Source organism: Lentinula edodes, assembly GCF_021015755.1.
Source record: "Lentinula edodes strain Le(Bin) 0899 ss11 chromosome Unknown C8R40scaffold_15, whole genome shotgun sequence".
NCBI lineage: Eukaryota > Fungi > Basidiomycota > Agaricomycetes > Agaricales > Omphalotaceae > Lentinula > Lentinula edodes.
The window spans coordinates 320853-340978 of record NW_025764321.1 but is presented as its reverse complement, the minus strand read 5'-3'; the positions used below and the strand labels follow the sequence as shown (position 1 = coordinate 340978).

Sequence of the window (20126 nt, the reverse complement as noted above, 5' to 3'; positions counted from 1 at the left end):
GGACCTTGTTCGACTGTTCGATCTCGTTACTCTCGGATTTGCGTTCGAGGTAGACCGTATAGAGGTGGATGAACGCTTCATCGCTACCTTTGCCTGGAACGTTTCTAGTTTCTGGCTTCCAGTCGGTGGGAACAGACGCCAGGATGATAATCCGAAACTGGGCATCTGTAAGTGTACCACCTACATCGGTAAGCTTCTTCTTCAAATTCTTCATCTTCTTCTCGTGATCCTCCATTGTACAGGAGTCAGGATCAAACTTCTCTGTCCTCAGAGCGTGATCAGCGAGATAGATGAGTTGTTCGTCCTTCCGTTCGAATTTTTCCGTCAAATCTTTCCAGATATTAGCAGCTGATTTGCCGAGATCAATTCCAAGACCGGTAGCGTCGACAGTGTTAAGATTTATAGTAGCTGCAACAAAACGGTCGCGCATGTACCATTCCTCGGGATAAGGGGTCGGACTATAAGCAGGAGTAGCTGTTACTGATGGATAGACACTGCCCGCTGCAGATGAATAGAGAGAGGAGGCTGGCTTGACGATGGTACCATCAAGATAGCCAGTGTAGCCCCTGAGCTGAGCTGTGAGTTCAACGGCGGCTTTAAACCTGCTCCAGCTGTCCTTTCCAGTGAGTTTACTCTCTTCTGGAAATATCGGAACGTTGACTTGATTTGTCGACATTCTTGGGCGATGGAGATTCAGTAGGTTTGTAAATTACGGTGCAGTATATTCAGGCTCGGGAAGAGCCCAGTCTCATAATCTGTAGGAGAATATAAAGCTCAGTTGAGCAGGAAAGATCAACTCAATTAGTACCTGTAGGAGAATATAAAGCTAAAGTCTGTGTGAGTACAGGTACGAGTAGAAGAAATATTGATAAGTAAACATACCTCAGTTGAGCAGGAAAGATCAACTGAGGAAATAGGTAAGGGAACGAAAATATATATATCCCGATCACTAGATCGGGTTTGGTAAGCCGGAACATAGATAGGTGAAAGGATAAGTGGCCAAACGGAAGTATAGATAGGAAGAAATACCATAATAAGTAATATCAGAGCTGGATGTACGGAGTATTCTCCAACAGTTATATTACTTACATAGCTATTGAAATAGCCAAGTGTGAAGAAGGCCCATTTTGTCTGCCTTCATCTTAGGAGCATTGTTTGATTTCATTTCAGACTTTCCCTCCTTCGAAATCACTGCTGGCATCTTTCAAACCTTCCAACTTCATTGCAATAATAGTAGATCCGTTCTCAACGCATGCCTCGTTATGAGTACTCCAAAACTCAATCTTTCCAAGTCCGAGTCGATTGTGACTTCGTACATAGAACAACTTCGAAATTGTCACCGATGGCCTGAGAGTGTACAGAAGAATTTAAAGGGATCCCTAGCAATTCTAACTAGGTAGTCTGAGGCTGATGGAGTACCATGATAGCCAGTGCAGATTCGTGGAACATGATTGACCACCGCCTCATTTCTCACCACCTCCCTGAGGCTGCGATTCGAGGTTTGAACAAAAAATTAAAAACTTCAAAGCTTCATTATTGATCATCTTACACTTTCAGATCGCTGCGCGCCTATATGTTATATAACCGTCACGTGCGCTAAAAGCGCGCGCGTTTTCCTGACCTGGTGTGTTCGCCACTGAATTCACCAAATCTGGTCTCTTCTCTTCCTTATTGACTATAATGTCAGACCTTCCTGATCTCTTACTTGCATCTCTTGAACCTCTAACCCGAAAACAAGCCGAGCACAGTCTTTCTACCTACAGCCAACAACAAGGCTTTCTTTCTCATCTTCTTCGCCTCGTCTTAGATCAGTCACAAAACAAATCTGTACGTCTATCGGGGAGTGTCTACCTGAAGAATGTGTCAAAATCTAGATGGGAAGATGTATGTATTTCGTCTGACCTCTGTCGATGAAGCCTACTGATGTTCACCTTAGGATGTACAGCCAATCGTAGAGCAAGACAAAGCAGCTCTGAGGGCCGAGCTTGTACCAGCCATGCTAGCTCTTTCTAACCCCGCAGACAAATCTATACGCGCGCAAATAGCAGAGGCTGTTTCACTGATTGCTGAACTCGATTTCCCAACGCGCTGGGAAAATCTAATCGATGTGTGTTCATTCAAATTCTGTGTTTTGGAAAACTAATCGAAGGTTTCCAGCAACTAGTCGCTTCACTTTCACCCACAGACTATAACATAAATATCGGTGTGCTACAAACTGGCCACTCAATTTTCCGTCATTGGCGCGCACACGTCCGTTCAGACCTGCTCTTCACGGAAATCAATCTGGTATTCTCAAAATTCATGACGCCGTTCCTGCAGTTGTTCAGACAAACAGCATCATTACTTACCCAACCTGGTCAAAGCAAAGATCAATACACGCTTTTAGCTCAGAGTATGGTCCTGCTTGTTGATATCTACTACGACTTCACATGCCAGGATCTTCCTCCTTCAATTGAAGATACTCATTTGGAGTTTTTTGGTGCAAACGGAGGCTATTTCACAGTACTTATGAGCTGGGATCCAGCTGAACTTAAGGGAGATTCTGAAGACACAACTGCATCTCTTCCATCCCAAATAAAAACCCGTATCCTCGAGGTCCTCGAACTTTTCATCAAACTCTTCCCAGAAACTCTCCAGACGTCAAATGCCGTCGAAACGTTCGTTCAGGCCGTTTGGTCTTTGATTGGGTCCAATCGACTTCCGAACGTTTCTGACGACATGCTTGTGTCGCAGTCGCTCAAATTTATCTCGACGGCCCTCCGTTCCGGGTTTTACAAGTCCTCTATATTCTCTGCGCCGGGAATCATACCTACTTTGATTGAAGGCATTGTCGTGCCCAATACCACTCTCCGGGAGCACGACATAGAACAGTTCGAGGATGATCCCCTAGAGTATGTTCGTTTGGACTTGGCGGTCAGTGCTGCTGGTACGGATACAGCTACTCGAAGGCAATCCGCGATGGATGTATTACAAACTCTCGTCTCGTCTGGATACGAGGTAGAAGCAACTGAAATTGTAGGAGGGTGGATAAACAAAGGTTTGACGGAGTACCAATCCAATAAGGAGGTCAATTGGAAAGCAAAAGATACCGCGATCTATCTTTTGACGGCTGTTGCTACGCGAGGTGTCACTACACAGGTACTTTTTCAAAACATTCTTTGTATATGTCTGCTGACCTGCACTTCATAGCAAGGAGTCACTTCGACCAATGCGCTGGTGGATGTCGTCAAATTTTTCTCCGATCACGTCTTTCAGGATCTACAAGCTGCTCCGGGGAGCGTCCATCCAATCCTGCAGGTCGATGCGATACGGTTTTTGTATACTTTCCGGAACCAAGTAAGCATACAGTGAACTTCGACTTCTTTGCTTGTTTTTTTCAAAGCTGACTTCGCGCTTCACCCTGACAGTTAACCAAACCTCAATTGCTTTCTGTACTCCCTCTACTCATCAAGCATCTGGATTCGGACAACTACGTCACATACACATATGCGGCGATTACTATTGATAGGATTTTGTTCATTAGACAGAATGGGCAGCTCTTGTGCGTGCGGCTCTCTGCGTCTGTTAGCAGAATTAACCCAATACTATCGTTACTGCATGCAGATTTGCACAAGCTGACATACGCGACTTTGCTTCTGAACTTCTTGGAGTCCTGCTATCCAAGATTGAGCGGGCTGGGAGTGCGGAAAAGGTGGCGGAGAACGATCACCTAATGAAATGTACGTCCGGAGGGTCTGTGGTCTAAATTCCAGACAATCTTACACATCTATTGGTTTTATCATGTAGGCGTCATGCGTGTAATACTCACTGCCCGACAATCCCTGACACCATCTCACGAACAAATTCTCAACCGGCTCGTAGCTATCCTCGGCGTCATCTCGAAAAATCCGAGTAATCCAAAGTTTGATCAGTATATCTTCGAGAGCCTGTCCGCGCTGATGAGGTGCGTGAGCTTCGCAGGCATACAAATTTGAATAGTTTCAGACGACACACTGCTCATACAGATTCGTGACATCTGGATCTCCTGCGACGATACCAACGTTCGAAAATGTTCTTTTCTCGCCATTCACTATCATTCTTGAACAGGATATTGATCGTGAGCTGATTCACCCCCTGCCTCTTCATCAGCTTGATCTAACTTTTTCTCTTCAGAATATGTGCCTTACGTCTTCCAACTCCTAGCACAACTCCTCTCTCTCCGTCCCATTTCTGAGCCTAGTCCAGCCCAATACAAAGCACTGTTACCATATATTCTAACTCCCACTACATGGGTACAACAAGGAAGTATTCCTGGGCTGGTGAAGCTTCTAAAGGCATACTTGCAACGAGACGCAGCTCAGATGCTCAAAGAGGGGCAAGTAGTGTCAGCGTTGGGGGTTGTGCAGCAGCGGTTAATTCCGTCGAAGAACAATGATGTATATGGGTTTGAGCTGATGCAAGCTGTGCTTGCGTTTGTGGATGTGTGAGCTTCTTCGAGACATCCTTGGTTTCCCACAGCAAAACGTTAACCTCTGCGCCGTTTAGGTCTCCAATTAAGCAATACATAAAAACTATCATGTTAATCATCCTAACCCGGATGCAAAACAGCAAAACGGACAAATTCGTTCACCTTTTAACGCGGTTTGTGCTTTTCATTATGGCGGCGAATAAGGAGGGCCTTGGACCGGATTATGTGATTGAAATGTTTGAGAGCATTCAGCCAGGGTGGGTGCTTCGACAGCTTACACTCGTCTTGTATGCTCACATACTCTTTTCGTCCTATGATCAGTCTATGGGGGCAAATTTTAAAGAACTTCGTGTTACCTCTTGTACCAAAAATGCCCTTCAAGGAACGAAAGATGACGGCGGTCGGCATGACGCGGCTGCTCTTCCAGAGTAACCTGTCTGTCCAAGAGCCTTCTGTGCAGACTTGGTCAGTCAAATATATACTTTGCCTCTACGTGGAACGCATCCTTATTTTATAATACAGGCCTGCCGCTCTTCAAGCCCTCATAAAACTCTTCTCTGAACCCCAGTACTTGTCGCAATCCAAAACTTCTGAGGATGAAGGTTTTTCTGGAATAACCGAAATCGATCATGAGGAACAAACTGCTGGATATCAAGCGGCGTACTCACGTTTGGCAGCTTCAGAGTCTGCTGAGAGTGAGATTGATCCTGTAGCGTATGTCAGCGATCCTCAGCAGTTCCTCGGGGAGCAGTTCGTTGCTTTTGGAAGGACGGGTGGCAGGACGGGTGCATCGAGTTTGCAGCAGCTTCTGAGCAAGGGTGATCCAAGGGTGATTCAGCCATTTGTGGGGTCATTAGCAGCAGCAGGGTTTACGATATAATGAAAGTGTAACACGGTGTAATTTCTATCATAGCGCAAAAGTTTGTTTTTCTAACGGTGGAGCGCGTGCGTGAATAATGCTTGTCCTCATATAGGCTAGTATGTAAGATACGATCCACAGAGATTGAACGTATTGAAACGATGAAGAAATGAATTGCGACTAACTATCCTCATCACTCCAAATCAGATCGTCCTCTTCGCTGTCGCTAGGAACAGAAAATCGTCCAAAGAAGGTCTCTGTTTTTGGGAGTACATGATGTCTATAACTAAAATCAGTAAGGCAATGTAAGGGTTTTACACCCCAACTTACTTGTCAAGCAGTTCTTCCACACCAGCATCGCCTGCTTCCCAATCCACCCTGACCCAATTATGGACGAGCTCGCCGTCTCGGTAGACAAGCATAGTAGGAAGCATATCGAGATCGACGTTATCCTCCTCATACGAGCTTTCATCTTCATTTTCATCTTTCTCTCCAAATAATTCGTCGTCGTCATTGTCGTCTCGGATAGATCTCTTCGATAGTCGCGTAGCAGAGATCGGTTTCGGTTTCGAAGTGGTTGCAAAACCAAGCGCTGCAGCACGACACCGCAGGAATTTTGTATCCGGGTATACACGCGCTAGATGAGCGAGTGCATCGTCTAAGAGAAAACATCGATCCAATGACTGTGTAATTATAGAATGATAAAAGTCAATAGCAATTCTTGATTGAGTAGTAGATTGCTCACAGGTTCATATAAATGAACAACGACCCATACACCCTTCTCCTCTTTCTCCACCGCATTCAAATAATTATGCACGTCAACCTCTCGAAGATGACCAAACTTTCCTTCCCTAGGTCTACCGAACACATCCCTTCTCTCATTCTCCTTTTCCCGTTCCTTCGCCACAAGTTCGTCCACCTTCTCATCTCCGCCTTTCTCCCGTTCCTCTTCCAGAAAAGTCTTACCCCCTAAACTGCTTTTCTCCATCTTCCGTCTTATTTCGTCCATTTCAGTTATCCTTCTTTGTCTATTTATTTCCTCAGCTTCGTCTCGGTCACGAATGACACCCTTGACGCCTGTACGGCCTGGGCCCATGCCTATGGATTCTTGGTGCTCAGGCTCGGTTTCTGGAGGAGTTTTGAGCTCGTCGTCAAAGTTTTGAAGGTCCTCATCGTGCCAGCCATGGTCTGAAGACGGAGACACTGATCTCGTCGGTGACGATGATCGTTCAGGCCCGTTGAAGAGTTCTCCAGAGAGTACTAATGCCTCAATATCTGCGTACTTTAAGTTTTAATAAGTCTTCTTTACAGAAACATATCTTGAGTTATATCTTACCATCTTCGTGAAAGGAATTAGGAGAAAGGAAGAGGACGGAAACGGAGCTAGACGGAGACAGAAGGGTTAATCGAGAGACGCCTACAAACTACCCACAAAACCGAAAGACGCCCGGTCCATGTGCATGAGCGCTTAAGTGAACGCTCATCTCGATTTCTACCTTCTTACCAGCAGGACGGCTGCTTATTTCCCAAGCCTTTTAGAACACGGTAAGGCAGGATGTATACCTCTTGAATTGACACTGTCGAGTCGAGGTAACTCGGTACAGTCGTCCTACAACTCATTCAGAAATCACCAACGATTCTCTTTCCATGTCAAATCTTTGAACACGAATTGAGATTACTGAATCTGCACACAAAAAGCAGTACATATGCAATATACAGCATCGTTCAGCATAACAATTCTGCAATATCGCTCAAAATCGTACTCGCTGTAATATACATCATCCTCCCATTCGCTCGATACGAACCACTCTAAACAGGCCTGTGTTTTTCGACTCACAGCTGAAATGCCTGATGTCTCATCCCAAATAAGCTCCCACCTTCTACTTTGATACAGTTCGCTATTTACTCCAAAGGCATTCTCCATGGTACCCAAAAGCCAGAAATCCTCAGCAACCTTATATAAGAAACAACTAGAAATCGCTGTCAGAGATCTCTTTGAAATGTCTATCTCAAGGTAACCTTTATTGAATTGAATCTAGCTTCGAAGGGACTTTTGTGACCAGTTGCCACCTTCCCTTGTGTAGTAAAGATTTCTCTAGAAACCCCCACTTAATTTCGAGGTCCCTTTCAAGGTGATTTGAAAGCACAGATAATGCTTCCAGTGTTATTGTGAGTTTGAACTCGTTCCAGATCTGTATTAGCTCACGTTCTCCACTCCTGCGCTGCTTTATTCTCTATTGGCGTTCGTTATCTTCGCCACAGGGAATTCCAATTTCTAAGGTCCACTAGATTTACCCATCCTTTCGTGGCGAAAATAAAGGTAGATACAACAAGCATCGTCGAGAGATTTTTGCCACCAGACTCATTTACCCTCGTCAAGATAGGTTTCCTTACTGGTGTTAAGGTTCCTGCCGCCATACTTTATAATATGCGATCGAATTCCTTCTTCAGCATTTCCGTAATCGAAAGGAAGGAAGGAAGTTAGGTAAAGGAAATTCCTAGTCAATTCTGATTTCTTACTTTTCTTCTAATTGTGAACCGTCAAATACCAGGTGCAGAGACACAGAATCTGCTGACAGCGAGACGTGGTACCCAAAATGGCTTCTCTGCTTCGTATAGTGATGAACAGTATGTGATTTTAAAAGCATTCAAGCTCCATGCACTGCAGGGAATTCCCCGAACACAAGTTCATTACTACACACAATCTCCATCGAGTATAACCTAAATCCTTGTAAAATTCAGACTCAGCCTAGTTAACAAGGATCCAACTGTAGGTCACCTAACATGCTAATGATTTTGAGTTAACGGGGTAATCGGTTGGGTGAGGCAGTTCAGCTTCTGAAGAGAGCACTGAGTAAGTACAGGTGGGTACTCGTCGTTCAGCGGACTCCGGGGACTTGTACAGCTTATAAGCAGATATAGAGAATTTGCAAGACAGACGATGTATGCGAGTTGAAGATGTATCTGGAATGTTTTACATGGAGGATCGAGGTCCCTAGAAGACAGTTCTGATGGAGCTTGTGGGTTTCCGCCTCTGATTGTGGTAGCTTAAAAGAAAGTTGTCAAATAATTGCTCATGGAGAATCTCCGAGTACATAATGCGTAGATGAGATCAACTTCTTGATAATAGCACAACAACGGCTGTTAGCGGCTGTTACAGCAAAAGGAACTTGCACTGGTTTATCACAACGTAGCTAACGAGATTCAGACGGACCTACTATAAGGAATATGATTCGAGGGGGGGGCTGGATAAAGATCGTAGACTGAAGTAAGTAATTGGTAGAACCCCTCGTCACAAAACCCCAAGCCTTGATTGAGACTGGAGAGAGCCGAGAGTTCATAAAAGACCCTTGTAATAACCTCGGAGAGCTGTTATGTAAGTAGGTAGTCAGTGCCACTGAGTGGTAGTCACAGTGACGTACGGCGTCGGACCTTCAATCACCTAAATTTGGCAATCATTGATCACTGCTTTGTTACAATTTATTGACAGCTATTGTTCGTCCAGATAAATATGTAGCCACTTGAAAAATTCAAACTACAATCTACATTCAGTTCAAACCCTCAAAAATGTCCTCTCTACCTTCCGGAAGCTCTCGCATGAACTTGAAATTCGTTCACACCCAAGTGCCAACTCCAAACAACATCTTTGACGACATGCCTCCAAAGGAAGTCGTCAAAAACCATCTGCGTCCTATATTTGAGGAGCATTGCGAATTATGCAAAAAATCCAATACATCCGAAGAAAGCCCTGCTGTTAGGCTGCGAAGATGTGGAAGGGTATGTTTCAATGATCTATCTTGCTTGAGAAACTTGGATTGATATTTGTATTCGCAGTGTAAACTCGTCTGGTATTGCTCTACAAAGGTTTGAATTTCGTGACCATCCCCGTTATCCATTGGATTGAGTATTGATGTATGTCTTTCCGGCCAAAATTATAGTGCCAACAAGAACACTGGTACGTTCTCTAGTATCTCTTGCAACAAATTTGATTTATAATTGATTCCTATTAAGGCCTTTGCATAAATCCGACTGCTCCGATAATCCTGACGATGCAGAACTTCGTCGCATCGTCATGCGGATCTTGGCTCAGCGTCTTCTTCGCGGATTCATTGAGGTCGTCTGCATCACCTCGTACGATATCATCAACACGAACCACCGCCCCCGTCGGTCCCCTAAGCTGCCGTATCTTCTTCGTATAGACCTAGGGATAGAACCAGCAGAAATCAGCAAATTCATGGAGATATTCCACCAACCGACAGAGGTAGATTCCAATCCTCCACCGGGAATGGTCCAAGTCAACGCCATAACCCACTCTGAGGAGTACGTCAAGGAGTACTTGAGCCGACCATACAGGAAAGATTCTAGATACGTGGAAGAGAGCGTCGACGACAACATGAAATCAAAGAATGGTCTTCCTGTAATGATCATGGAGTTTGTCCTGAGAGGAGACGTGTCCTCTTCGGTGTCCGTATTCACTTCATTGACGCCTCAGGCCATGGAAGTAGCTCGAAAGCGCCAACCGTACACCCAAATTTCTTCAGTTCGTGGTACATTCCATGTTCCATTCAGTGCAGACAGCACAATCGAGTGAGCGTCCTTTCCTTCAGATCCAAACCATTGAAATTCAGCGCGACCATCTAGATGCTTGAATGGGTTGATTCGAGATGACAAGACCGACAAGTTCCTTCTTCGAATTCCTATGAAGCCACACGATGTCGGGATCATCAGCGCCGCCGGAAGACAAGATTTTAGTTATTCGAAAGCCGTCCAGTACTTGCTGATTAAAATGAAGAGAGATACGATATACACCCCGATTGCATATAACTTCTCTTCTAGGTAGTAGCGTTCGATTGGCTCTCAGGCCTTCGTCTTGTAAAGTTTTGTATATCTCGTAATAGTGATACAAACTTGCGAGATGTGAAGGTGTTCTTGTCAGCCTCAGAGAGAAGCGTTGAACCTGTGGGCGTTTGTAGGCGCATTGAATTCAGAGTCAGAGTCTTAGTCCACCAAGCATCGGCCGCGGATGGCATGGTTGTGGTGGTGGGTCAGTACTAATGGCTATCTGTGGGCGCACGTCGCACAAACGTCCCTTACATATTGCTCAATTCTAAAATCACGCAAATAATCTAGGGTAAGAACCTGAATTTTCCGCTGAATATTACATGATCAATCTAAGCTGGTAATCTTAAACCCAGATTATCTGGAATAGCCAAAGTCGAGTCTATCTGGGTGCTTAAATGTCCACCGAATCCAACGGCCCCTTCTGAAGCGCGGAAAGCCGCTATGCGAGCCTCCACCTCGGGTCTAAAGTTTTTCATCAGACCCTGGATGGGCCAGGCAGCAGCATCACCAAGAGCGCAGATGGTGCGTCCTTCGACTTGTTTCCTGGTGAAGCACGCAATGAAATCAGATCATTAAAAACGAGGGTAATATGAGACCATCTTACGTGATTTCTAGTAGCATGTCAATTTCCCGAACATGAGCACGGCCAGTGACCATTCGATTCATCATGTTCATCATCCAGGTTGTACCTTCTCGGCAAGGAGTACACTGACCGCACGACTCATGTTTGTAAAACTACCAAATTCTCGTTCAGTTAGAGTTTGACAGGGTTCTAAAACTCTGGATAGTACCTGGGAGAATCTTGCAATGGCGGAGACAATGTCGGTACTCTTGTCCATAACGATGACGGCACCGGTCCCGAGACCACTCCCAGCATCTTTTAGTGAATCGTAGTCCATCAGAACCTCGCCGCTCTTTTGTTGGTTGAGCACTGGAACAGAGCATCCTCCTGGAATGATCCCGAGCAGGTTATCCCAGCCGCCGATGACCCCACCACAGTGCTTGTCGATCAACTCTCGGAGGGGAATGGACATTTCTTCCTCCACAACGCAGGGGTTATTGACGTGACCAGATATACAGAAAAGCTTGGTTCCTTGATTACGTTCGCGACCGAAACTAGCAAACCATGCGCCACCGCGTCGGCAGATAGTAGGTGCAACAGAGACAGTTTCGACATTAGCCACCGTGGTAGGACATCCAAATAGACCGACATCAGCAGGGAAAGGAGGTTTGAGACGAGGTTTTCCCTGTTTCCCCTCCAAACTCTCGATCAATGCAGTTTCTTCACCACATATGTAAGCTCCGGCGCCTCTATGCAGATAGACGTCGAAGGCGTAGCCGCTACCACACGCATTTGGACCAAGAAGACCGTCAGCATAAGCCTCGTTGATAGCTTGCTGAACGTGAGACGCTTCTTGGTAGAACTCTCCTCGAATGTAAATGTAGGCGGCGTTAGCATTCATTCCTCTTCCAGCAACGAGACAACCCTCGACAAGTTTGTGCGGATCACCTCGCATGATTTCTCGGTCCTTGCATGTGCCTGGTTCTCCTTCATCCGCATTCACGACAAGATACCGAGGCCTGTATCCTCCATAGATGAGCATGATCCGGAGCAGGTGAATACTGTCAAGGCGTACCGCTTGTCGTCCTGCCAGTTTGGTTTGTTCATGAAACTCCATTTCAATCCTGATGGAAAACCAGCTCCTCCACGACCACGAAGACCGGAATCTTTCATAGTCTGAATGATCCAAGCATCTCCCTTATTGAGGATATCCTTTGTACGATGCCAGTCGCCTCTAGACTGTGAAAGGGGAAAAGCACAAAATTAATCCGAATAATTTTTGAAAATTGATTGCTATGCACCTTTGCGCCTTTGATTCCATGGTCATGTTTACAGAACGCATTGGTGAAAATTCGATCCTGGTCTTTCAAACCCCCGTAACGACGAACAGGTGTATCGGTTACTGTCGCAAATGACCTTCGAGATTGTTGTGTTTTCGCGCGTAGAGGACGAGGAAGTCCTGCAAAGAAAGAATTTGGGTATTAATTATGGGAGTTTCGGTATACCAGAATAAGCGATACCTCGAATGGATGTTTTGAGCATCGGGAACCACGACGACCAACGTTAAGATTCGGAACTCTGCCGTGCCGTCACGCGCACGACACGCACGGACCATGTCACTTCGGAACCAATGAAATTCTCTATATTATACTACCGTCCGGCATAACTGGACCTCACAGGACCTCCATCTTTCTCGGGCCAGAGGCTTCTATGTAGAGGGACTTCAAACACAAGAACAGGATCAGCGACTGGTTGGACTTTTCGCGGCTAGCAGTAGATGGCGTGGTGTTGCCCCTTCAGGCCACACCACGAGCTTCAGGAATCAGTAAGAATCAGGATCTATCAGGATATCTAGGTCTCATTGTTTCAAGGGGCCCCCCCAGACTGTAAACTGTTTTGATAATCATGATGGCGGATAGGGCTAATTGCAGTCCACTTCCCGCGCGTCTTACTAGGTCTTACTTATACAGAGACGGAAATGTCAACGTACCTTCGAATTTTTCACTCCCGCATCACTCTCGAATCTTCTCAAATACTACACTGGACGACAATAAATTCAAGATCAAGCAGTCATCAGTGGCCACGGAAGTCCCCGATACACTCTATCGAACATCTCTGAGTGGAATGCATCCCGCTATTATGTGAACCTATCCGTCGTGAACAGTATAGAACATGGTTTCGACGTCTTTCATGTACTACTCAGTATAATACTACCGCAGTAATACAAAGCGATCCTCCCAAAACGTAGCAACTCGAACATTATTGTTTCGCCATTGCGGGCGAATCGGTCGAACAACTAAATCCAGAATGTTGTCGCGCAATCCTACGGAGTCGGATTACCCGCGGATGTGTGCAGATGCTGCCGGAACCAGCTACTTTGTATGGAGGTGCGCCATCATTGACAAAGCCCCTGCAACTAGAATGTCGAAGCGAGCACCTCGGGAGGCTCACATGAGAACGCATGTTGACATCTCCATTATCTCATTTTTAAATCATGTATACGCGTGTAACTGAAGCCGCTGACGGGATCACCTTATGCATGCTTCTAAATCCAAAGTTGCCCTCAACTCAGTGGAAAATTCATAAACATTTTCCCTTGCGGTGCAATTCCGCGATCGCTTGATAGTTCTACCTACAATAATGTGTATGACAATCTTGTGTACTGGCTATCTCCGCCAATCGCAACTACACGGTGTCCCATCTCAATCGACGGGATCACCTCTGAATAGCTCTCTGAATGTGTTTTTCATTCTGATTTTTTAGATATTGTACCATGAGTGTAGCTATCATGGGCTCCATTGAGATACTTATGAATAGAATAGTGCCTTCACATGTACACAAAGATCAACGAATTATTCAAACAAAAATCGGATACATCTCCAGGTCCGAAAAAGTCAAAGCTAGTTTTACAGTTTTACATGCTGTGGTGGCCGTGCAACTTGTCTGCTTCTTAGATTTGCAGTGGCGATCCGAATAATCGGGGCCTAACTTCAGCTTCATCCCTTTACTAGCTCTTCACATGCTGGGTCGCGCAATGCAAAAGTCATACATGGGATATTAGGGTTATTGCGTTGCATAAGGGTGCATGGTATTCGAATTCAGAACAGATTCACCACATCCCGCATGAGTGATTTCAATTTTATTTTGAAATTGGGAAATTTAGTTGATGACAAGTGAAAGAAGATACATGTAGTATACATGATTAGTATAACAATTCCGCGATGAAAATGGAGGGTACACAATTAATAGCAAACAGCGTTCACAAGTTCCATCTTCGCAGGTGGCTTGGATGCTTCAATCTCCTGTACCAAGGAAACGACCTGAAAACCAATCAATCAGCAAGAAGGGAGTAGGTCCGGTAAAAATGATCTTACTGTTCCAGCACATCCAAACGACAAAGAAAATCCTGATCCTCCCTGTCCGTATGTGTGAACAATGCGGCTATGAGATCCGTCTTTCCTGGGTGCGGTCTCCCGCTCAACTCTGACATTCGACCCCCTGAAAGGCCTTAAACCTTGGAGAAGGTCAGTCTCGTCGTCGTACTCAGCGTTCTCAAGTCCAGGGACGAATGCGTTGCAGCGCTCGCGCATGCGTTTAATAACAGGCGTATCGACAGTCAAGTTGAGATTCCACTCATTGGGTTCCGTGATACCTGAGATCGGTGAGTATTCAGAGTGGGAAGGCACCATCAGTTGAACTTACCACCCAAAATCAAAATGTTGTCGTTTCGAGGGACAATGAAAACCATGTCTTCATCAGTTCCGTACGTCTCGTCGTGGGTCACCGCGAGAGCTTCTGTGAGCTTGGGGAATTTAGTTCCATCATTTTTGACCCGGATGATTGCTCCTCGAAGAGGGTACACGGTTTCATCACCAGCCAGTTCCAAGGCCGAGAGACCTGTCGCATTGATTATCGCATAAGCATCAAAGCGAGAGAGAAGTTCTTCTTCCTGGTCGAGCAGACTTCCTTTGATACGTTCGGTCACGAAGGTAGCGCCTTTGCAACTCAAAACAAAGTGTAACCACATCATATAGACATCGGTATCAACAGCTGGAGAGAGCAGTTGATAGGCATCTTTCATCCCAGCTTTCTGGTCAACAGAATGGTGTTGGATAAGATCTGCGCTGCGCTTGAGTCCTTTGATCTATAACACATGAAGGTAGAACCATGATCTAAATGATTGAAAGTAAAAAAATGCGCACCGTGTGCGACAAGCTACAGATCTCCTCCCATTTTTCGAGTTGATCTGGACGAGCTTCTAGAGGGGTGTCGAAGAAGAAATTGGCGATCCTCATTCGGACACCGTGATCGATGCCGTCAGTTTCGCCTAACTTCGTCACGATTTGTTCGAAGATTTTGTAGGAGGTCATCGCCCAACCCTTGGAGTGACACAAAGAAATCGCCTAGACAAAGAGCTCAATCTCGTCGTTCAGTAAAAATGATTACATCCTCTTACATCTGTGTGCTTTCCACAAACAGCGGGAGGATATTCCCATCTGAGACGATTATGGACTATCAACGATAAAATGTGGTCTCAAATGAGTGATACTTACAGAGCTCCAGCGATTTGAGAGGTAATACGGTTCTTGCGATCTGCCCAACGGTCTGAAAGTATGGTCACATCATATCCTTGATCCATCAAGGCCCAAGCCGACTGTCGCAATTATTAATCGGGGTGTACCAACGTTGACGAAGGATATATCGCCTACCGTCATTCCGCTAACACCACCACCAATGACGAGGATTCGCTTATCTTTTGGTGCAGCAGGACTGGGGGTGCCAATGCGAAGTTGAAGCTCGTTGTCAACAGGCTCCAAGTAGAAGTTAGGCGTAAATGCTTTGGCGAACATTCTGGAAAACTGTGTGGATAGATGAGTGGATAAGAGCTGGTGGAGCAAACTGACTGGCTATCCAGAAAAGAGCTGGTTTTTATAGGGTGAAAGTAGGTATGTTTAAATGGCACGTAATTGAGGAAAGAGAAAACGAAAATAGCAGGAACTTGGCATTCAAGCTACATAGACCGCATTGCACCGAGAATCATATTTCGTCCATGTCAAGCCAATTGTCTAGAACGTTCTCAGTTACCCCATTCTCCAAAAGGTAGAACATCGGGTTTTCATCCGTGTTAATTGAGTATGCATCCTTCCATCGACCGCGGGTCTTGCTGCGACGCCAACCACTACCGGAGTATGCGAGACCTGATCCGTTCGAGAGCAGGCGGAAAAATCAGAAACTGCCATTGAAGTGGAAATAACCATGAATACAATTCATAAGTCGACTTAATTGTAGATCATTTCCGAGCTTCCTGGCATTGATCGTCGAATTGACATCTGTCTGGTAGTTAAATTTTAGTTTCACTCAATCATCAAGCGGGCGTTGGTAAGAAGGCAGGAGCGAATGGCTGAGAGCAATGCCCTTCCCTTCGGAGTCCAAAGAATGTCAGATGGCCTCATCAACAATGACACAGAGCAAATCAACATACACTGCCAGGGCGGGAAAGACACATGTGCATTCTGAGGTCTCCGGCGACGAACGGTCGTTTGCCAGATAGTACAAGGACAGCTCATCCTCTAAAGGACATATCAAAAAGAACCTTTTGAGGAAGCAGAGGTCGATTCTTTGACGGAGCATTGAGTTGAAGCCCATTAAGTTTCCACGTTATGATTTGCCGACGGTACATTTGAGCCAGAAGTTGAAAAGGATTGCGAAGAAATACGACATTGATCATTGAGTGTCTGGTTGCAGAATGACAAAGTTGAAGTTGAACGCGTTGGTTGAAGAAAAATTCGTCATCATTGATTATCAATCTTTTCAGTCATGTGAAGACCGGGGTAGACCGACCTCTGAATCCTTATTTTCATTACTCATTCAAATCTTCTACGTCCCCGCAAAACACAAGGGCGTACGGTACCATATCCGCACCAGCTGTGCGCTAATGAGTCCTTTGCTCATCACAGATATGTTGTTTGTATCTTTTTGATTTTAATACTTACTGAGAGGCCTCAGACCAGTTCCGTCTCTTTCAGTCACCTGGGCGAGTCGAGACTCTCGACGTCTACGGTCTTCGACTTCCCGACGTATGTCAGATCCTGAGGCCAGGCTCTCTGTGACCTATCCCGCTCGCTGTCAGCGAACTCGGGAGGCTGAGACTAGACTTTGCCCTGACTCGGTGAATCCGCGCAGGTACGCAGACACATACATATAATGCTTTCTTAATCTGAAGTCGAACATTCTTGAATCGCGCACTGAAATGAATTGCGGAAACCGTGTTGCCATTTTCTTTGCCGTAGCCTGGGCCCAATTTATTTCCTAAAATTAACCTCTAGGACTTACATACACTGACGGTTCCAAGCACATTTGTGGAAGATGATTTCCTTCTGCCATCTGCGTGTATGAGTACATTGACAATTATTCAGAAATGTATCCTAATCACGGAGCATCTACTTCTGAAAATTTGAAGCGAGGAAGGCAAATCGGCGGAGTTTTGGGACATAGGAGTATTGCAGTTTAAAGTAATACCTTGACGATGAGATGCAATGCGTTAGCGTGAAGACTATGAACAGAAGACCACTCACCACGGATGATTTAATTTCTTGTCCAGTATTACCCGATCGTAAGTACTTATAGGGATGGCCTGACCTGCATATGACCTGCACAAAGCAACATAGGCAGGCATTGCAACTGTAAACGACGAACAAGCCCCTTCCGTTTCTCAAGAAGTTATCCCACTAACGCCGAGTCGTTCCGACGAGCTAGGTTTATATGAGTATGTACAAGATATTTGGCTACCACCCGCGAACTCTTTCTGGTTTTTCTCAAAACCATTTTGGTAATATTTCTATTTTCAGACGTAGCAGAAACGTCATGGGATAAAGGGACAAGTAGACCAAATTTCCGTAGGGGACGTTCAGGAAGAGTTGCAATCGAATCCTCTATCGTGGATAATAGGGGCTATTACTACAATAATGCCCACAGTACTATAGTCGACTCATATCCCATGCAGAGTCAGATACGATGGCGTCTTTGGGCTGTTCAAATGTTTAATTTGTGTTCAACGGTAGCTGCCAAATCTGCGCCAGGCAAAAGGTTACTTCTTGAAATTCATTGGTTGAATCCGTCAGAACGAATACACTGATCGTAAGGGACGGAGAACACCACCATTGACACACTACAGGTGTGATATGCTGTTCTATTTCCAGACACCTTTCACTTGATATTTTTTCATTGGCAGTAGAATACAGACCACCCTCCAAAGGTAGGTGCTACGTAGGTAGATCGACACTGTCCTAATAAGGAACAACCGGGTTCCGCGTTACACTTAATGTAAAGGATTTTTTTTAGAAATTCTGTACGTGCATGAAATTTCGGCAAATCCTTACATATACAGCAGCAACGTGCCAGATTTGCACCTACTCTTATGCACAGGTAGGATTGGAACGAGAGGGATTACCAAAAGTAAAAAAATGTCAGGGGTCAACGAAGGAACACTGATACTATATACGGAAACAAGATTATAGAAGACCGATTCGCCAAAAATGCTCGCAAAATTCAGCCAGAAGCAATGTATTAGAAGGTAAGTCTTTGGATTACCTCCAAAAGTTGAATATACCCCCATTAGCCATGAAAGCGTGGGTTGTTAGATCACCCTCTCCCAATCAAAAGAGGTTACAAAAAATAAAGACCACCGGTCTCTTGTGCAAATTAAGTTTTAAATAGTATATGCGGCAGATACGCTGTTGCTTATACTTCAGTCAAAGGCGAAGTGCATTACAGCCTCACGTGTGTAGCTATTAGGTGCACCTCAAGTCGAGCGCACTAAAAAAAACCCCCAAGCCTATGGGTGTTTAGCCTCCCCACGTAAGCCGTAAAAAGCTACGTGGGTTGCTGAATTGCTCACCGTCTTCAAATCATGTAGAACAATTCGGGCACTTCAGGAGGAATCAGGAAGAGTTCGACAATAGAAAACCAAAAATAAGGACCACCGGCATCTGCGCACGATTAGGTTGAGGATACAGTAATATGCGGCAAATACGCGGGGTGATTTGGGATGCTTCGAATATGTGTGGTCAAGGGCGAAGTGCGCTACGATCTCAGATGTGGGGGGCCCTTGATTTGAGTGCACTGAAAAAAACCGGGCTTACATATGTATGCGCGGCTCCATACGTTCTAGGAGCTTCAAGAAATTAGTCCGCTGATGATCCTTTTTTGCAACAGTCAGTTAGTGACTCTAGAATGCCTCATGAAATGCATCATCCAAAAGATGTATCGTCCTGAAGCGCTGTGACCGTGCCAAGTTCATATCTGGCTGCACACAGTGTTTGAATTGCTGACGAATCGAAACTCACGCAGAGTAATTCTTCTCGTATACTCTAGTATACTCTATTAGAGATTTGTATAATGAATTTATACCGGCAAAATAGGTGGTCAATTTATAACCATAGTACTTCCACTTTTCTGGTGACCGTATATTGTACAGGATCAGATGATGCGGCCAAGTCTAGGTTTTTGACTAGTATGACCTAGTATGACAAAAGAGGTCAGAATCATCCTAGGTCACTCACAGAAACGCCGTACCAGGCCAACATCTGCCAGCACCATATAGACGGGAGAAGCACAGAACGTCTGAATATTCGAACATCGATGTTCTACGTATTTGATGGACTCGGAGATTTTGGGAAAGGGATGATGAAGCGCTCACAACAGTGACTGGGAGTGGAAGCCTCTAAATGTAATTGGCTGTACGAAGGTAGGGGCGCCGAAACTCGGGATGGTTAGGTTAGGGCTTCGGAATACACGTAACACCGGGACTGTACTTACTATATAGAGTAATTGACCACTCATTGGACCACAGAAATTATTGAATACAACTCGTACGCTCAGCTACATACGTTCAATGACCCTCTTGTAACTTTGGCGTGTACCGTGGCAACAAAATACGATTATTTCTGTCTTTCGTTCTATCAGTCAGCCACAATCTCCTCTGATGCGATTTTTAAAATCATGAATTCTGCTGCATCATTAGCTATCATTAGTCTCTTCAACGCCATTAACCTGAGTAATTTCGTTCTCCCTAATGACAGCGAAGAAACAGCATCTTCCCGGTCCACTCCAGCCTCAATCAAGTCGTTCTCAGGAGGAACGGTTTAATCGATCCCTGAATTTCGTAATTATTGCGCATCCCCAGAGCTAGCGGTGGAACAGATAGGCTCACGGTTTCGGACATAAATGGTAGAAGTACTGAGAAGTGACATTGATACGGTTGTGATGATGGTATGTGCCGTTCTTCGTCTGATTGTCCGTTCGTAATAACAATGATTCCAAAAGCCACACTGTATCACCTCGACTCGAAAGTGTCAAGAGGTAAAGATTCTGCCTTTGGGAGACTACCTACCTTTCCATGCTAGGCACAGTTGCAA

The 20126-nt window shown here is 45.3% G+C and overlaps 6 protein-coding genes across 6 annotated transcripts; 2 read left to right on the top strand and 4 right to left on the bottom strand.

Annotated features, from left to right (window-relative positions):
- Nucleotides 1-1680: 1680 nt before the first annotated feature.
- C8R40DRAFT_1043989 (CAS/CSE protein) lies at nucleotides 1681-5327 on the top strand (the record flags this gene model as incomplete). The annotated part of the gene is made up of 12 exons (XM_046224202.1): nucleotides 1681-1884; nucleotides 1937-2107; nucleotides 2158-3138; nucleotides 3190-3336; nucleotides 3408-3541; nucleotides 3604-3719; nucleotides 3787-3943; nucleotides 4005-4096; nucleotides 4153-4462; nucleotides 4525-4704; nucleotides 4769-4912; nucleotides 4970-5327. The coding sequence occupies 12 exons, from the start codon at nucleotides 1681-1683 to the stop codon at nucleotides 5325-5327; spliced, it is 2994 nt and encodes a 997-aa protein (XP_046086970.1).
- A 159-nt stretch (nucleotides 5328-5486) lies between these two features.
- Nucleotides 5487-6790, bottom strand: C8R40DRAFT_1169998 (thioredoxin-like protein; the record flags this gene model as incomplete). Its single annotated transcript, XM_046231466.1, has 5 exons — nucleotides 5487-5586; nucleotides 5637-5989; nucleotides 6052-6581; nucleotides 6643-6730; nucleotides 6785-6790. 5 exons carry the CDS (start codon nucleotides 6788-6790, stop codon nucleotides 5487-5489), a joined length of 1077 nt encoding a protein of 358 aa, XP_046086969.1.
- Nucleotides 6791-8783: 1993 nt separating this feature from the next.
- On the top strand, nucleotides 8784-10407 carry C8R40DRAFT_166264 (uncharacterized protein). Its single transcript, XM_046234225.1, has 5 exons — nucleotides 8784-9083; nucleotides 9141-9170; nucleotides 9245-9261; nucleotides 9318-9893; nucleotides 9948-10407. The coding sequence occupies exons 1-5, from the start codon at nucleotides 8874-8876 to the stop codon at nucleotides 10144-10146; spliced, it is 1032 nt and encodes a 343-aa protein (XP_046086968.1). The 5' UTR covers nucleotides 8784-8873; the 3' UTR covers nucleotides 10147-10407.
- A 24-nt stretch (nucleotides 10408-10431) lies between these two features.
- Nucleotides 10432-12370, bottom strand: C8R40DRAFT_1101641 (NADH-binding subunit of NADH:ubiquinone oxidoreductase). The gene is made up of 6 exons (XM_046227958.1): nucleotides 12231-12370; nucleotides 12012-12169; nucleotides 11786-11949; nucleotides 10940-11729; nucleotides 10753-10883; nucleotides 10432-10691 (listed from the first exon to the last, which is right to left on the bottom strand). The coding sequence occupies exons 1-6, from the start codon at nucleotides 12250-12252 to the stop codon at nucleotides 10478-10480; spliced, it is 1479 nt and encodes a 492-aa protein (XP_046086967.1). The 5' UTR covers nucleotides 12253-12370; the 3' UTR covers nucleotides 10432-10477.
- A 1582-nt stretch (nucleotides 12371-13952) lies between these two features.
- C8R40DRAFT_1069080 (FAD dependent oxidoreductase) lies at nucleotides 13953-15560 on the bottom strand (the record flags this gene model as incomplete). Its single annotated transcript, XM_046226075.1, has 7 exons — nucleotides 13953-14030; nucleotides 14085-14362; nucleotides 14413-14854; nucleotides 14913-15113; nucleotides 15167-15206; nucleotides 15264-15364; nucleotides 15420-15560. 7 exons carry the CDS (start codon nucleotides 15558-15560, stop codon nucleotides 13953-13955), a joined length of 1281 nt encoding a protein of 426 aa, XP_046086966.1.
- A 2375-nt stretch (nucleotides 15561-17935) lies between these two features.
- On the bottom strand, nucleotides 17936-18495 carry C8R40DRAFT_165545 (uncharacterized protein). Its single transcript, XM_046234223.1, has 2 exons — nucleotides 18090-18495; nucleotides 17936-18027 (listed from the first exon to the last, which is right to left on the bottom strand). The coding sequence occupies exons 1-2, from the start codon at nucleotides 18323-18325 to the stop codon at nucleotides 17997-17999; spliced, it is 267 nt and encodes an 88-aa protein (XP_046086965.1). The 5' UTR covers nucleotides 18326-18495; the 3' UTR covers nucleotides 17936-17996.
- Between the last annotated feature and the right edge of the window lie 1631 nt (nucleotides 18496-20126).

What these genes read in the sequence shown, in the direction of transcription:
- C8R40DRAFT_166264 (XM_046234225.1), top strand. Translation starts at nt 8,874, where the DNA reads ATGTCCTCTCTACCTTCCGGAAGCTCTCGCATGAACTTGAAATTCGTT. An exon ending in GGCTGCGAAGATGTGGAAGG is followed by an intron (nt 9,084 to 9,140) that starts GTATGTTTCAAT and finishes TTGTATTCGCAG; the next exon opens with TGTAAACTCGTCTGGTATTG. An exon ending in AGTGCAGACAGCACAATCGA is followed by an intron (nt 9,894 to 9,947) that starts GTGAGCGTCCTT and finishes GCGACCATCTAG; the next exon opens with ATGCTTGAATGGGTTGATTC.
- C8R40DRAFT_1101641 (XM_046227958.1), bottom strand. Translation starts at nt 12,252, where the DNA reads ATGCTCAAAACATCCATTCGAG. An exon ending in ATGGAATCAAAGGCGCAAAG is followed by an intron (nt 11,950 to 12,011) that starts GTGCATAGCAAT and finishes CCCCTTTCACAG; the next exon opens with TCTAGAGGCGACTGGCATCG. An exon ending in GACATGCTACTAGAAATCAC is followed by an intron (nt 10,692 to 10,752) that starts GTAAGATGGTCT and finishes GTGCTTCACCAG; the next exon opens with GAAACAAGTCGAAGGACGCA.
- C8R40DRAFT_165545 (XM_046234223.1), bottom strand. Translation starts at nt 18,325, where the DNA reads ATGGGGGTATATTCAACTTTTGGAGGTAATCCAAAGACTTACCTTCTA. An exon ending in GGCACGTTGCTGCTGTATAT is followed by an intron (nt 18,028 to 18,089) that starts GTAAGGATTTGC and finishes CTTTACATTAAG; the next exon opens with TGTAACGCGGAACCCGGTTG.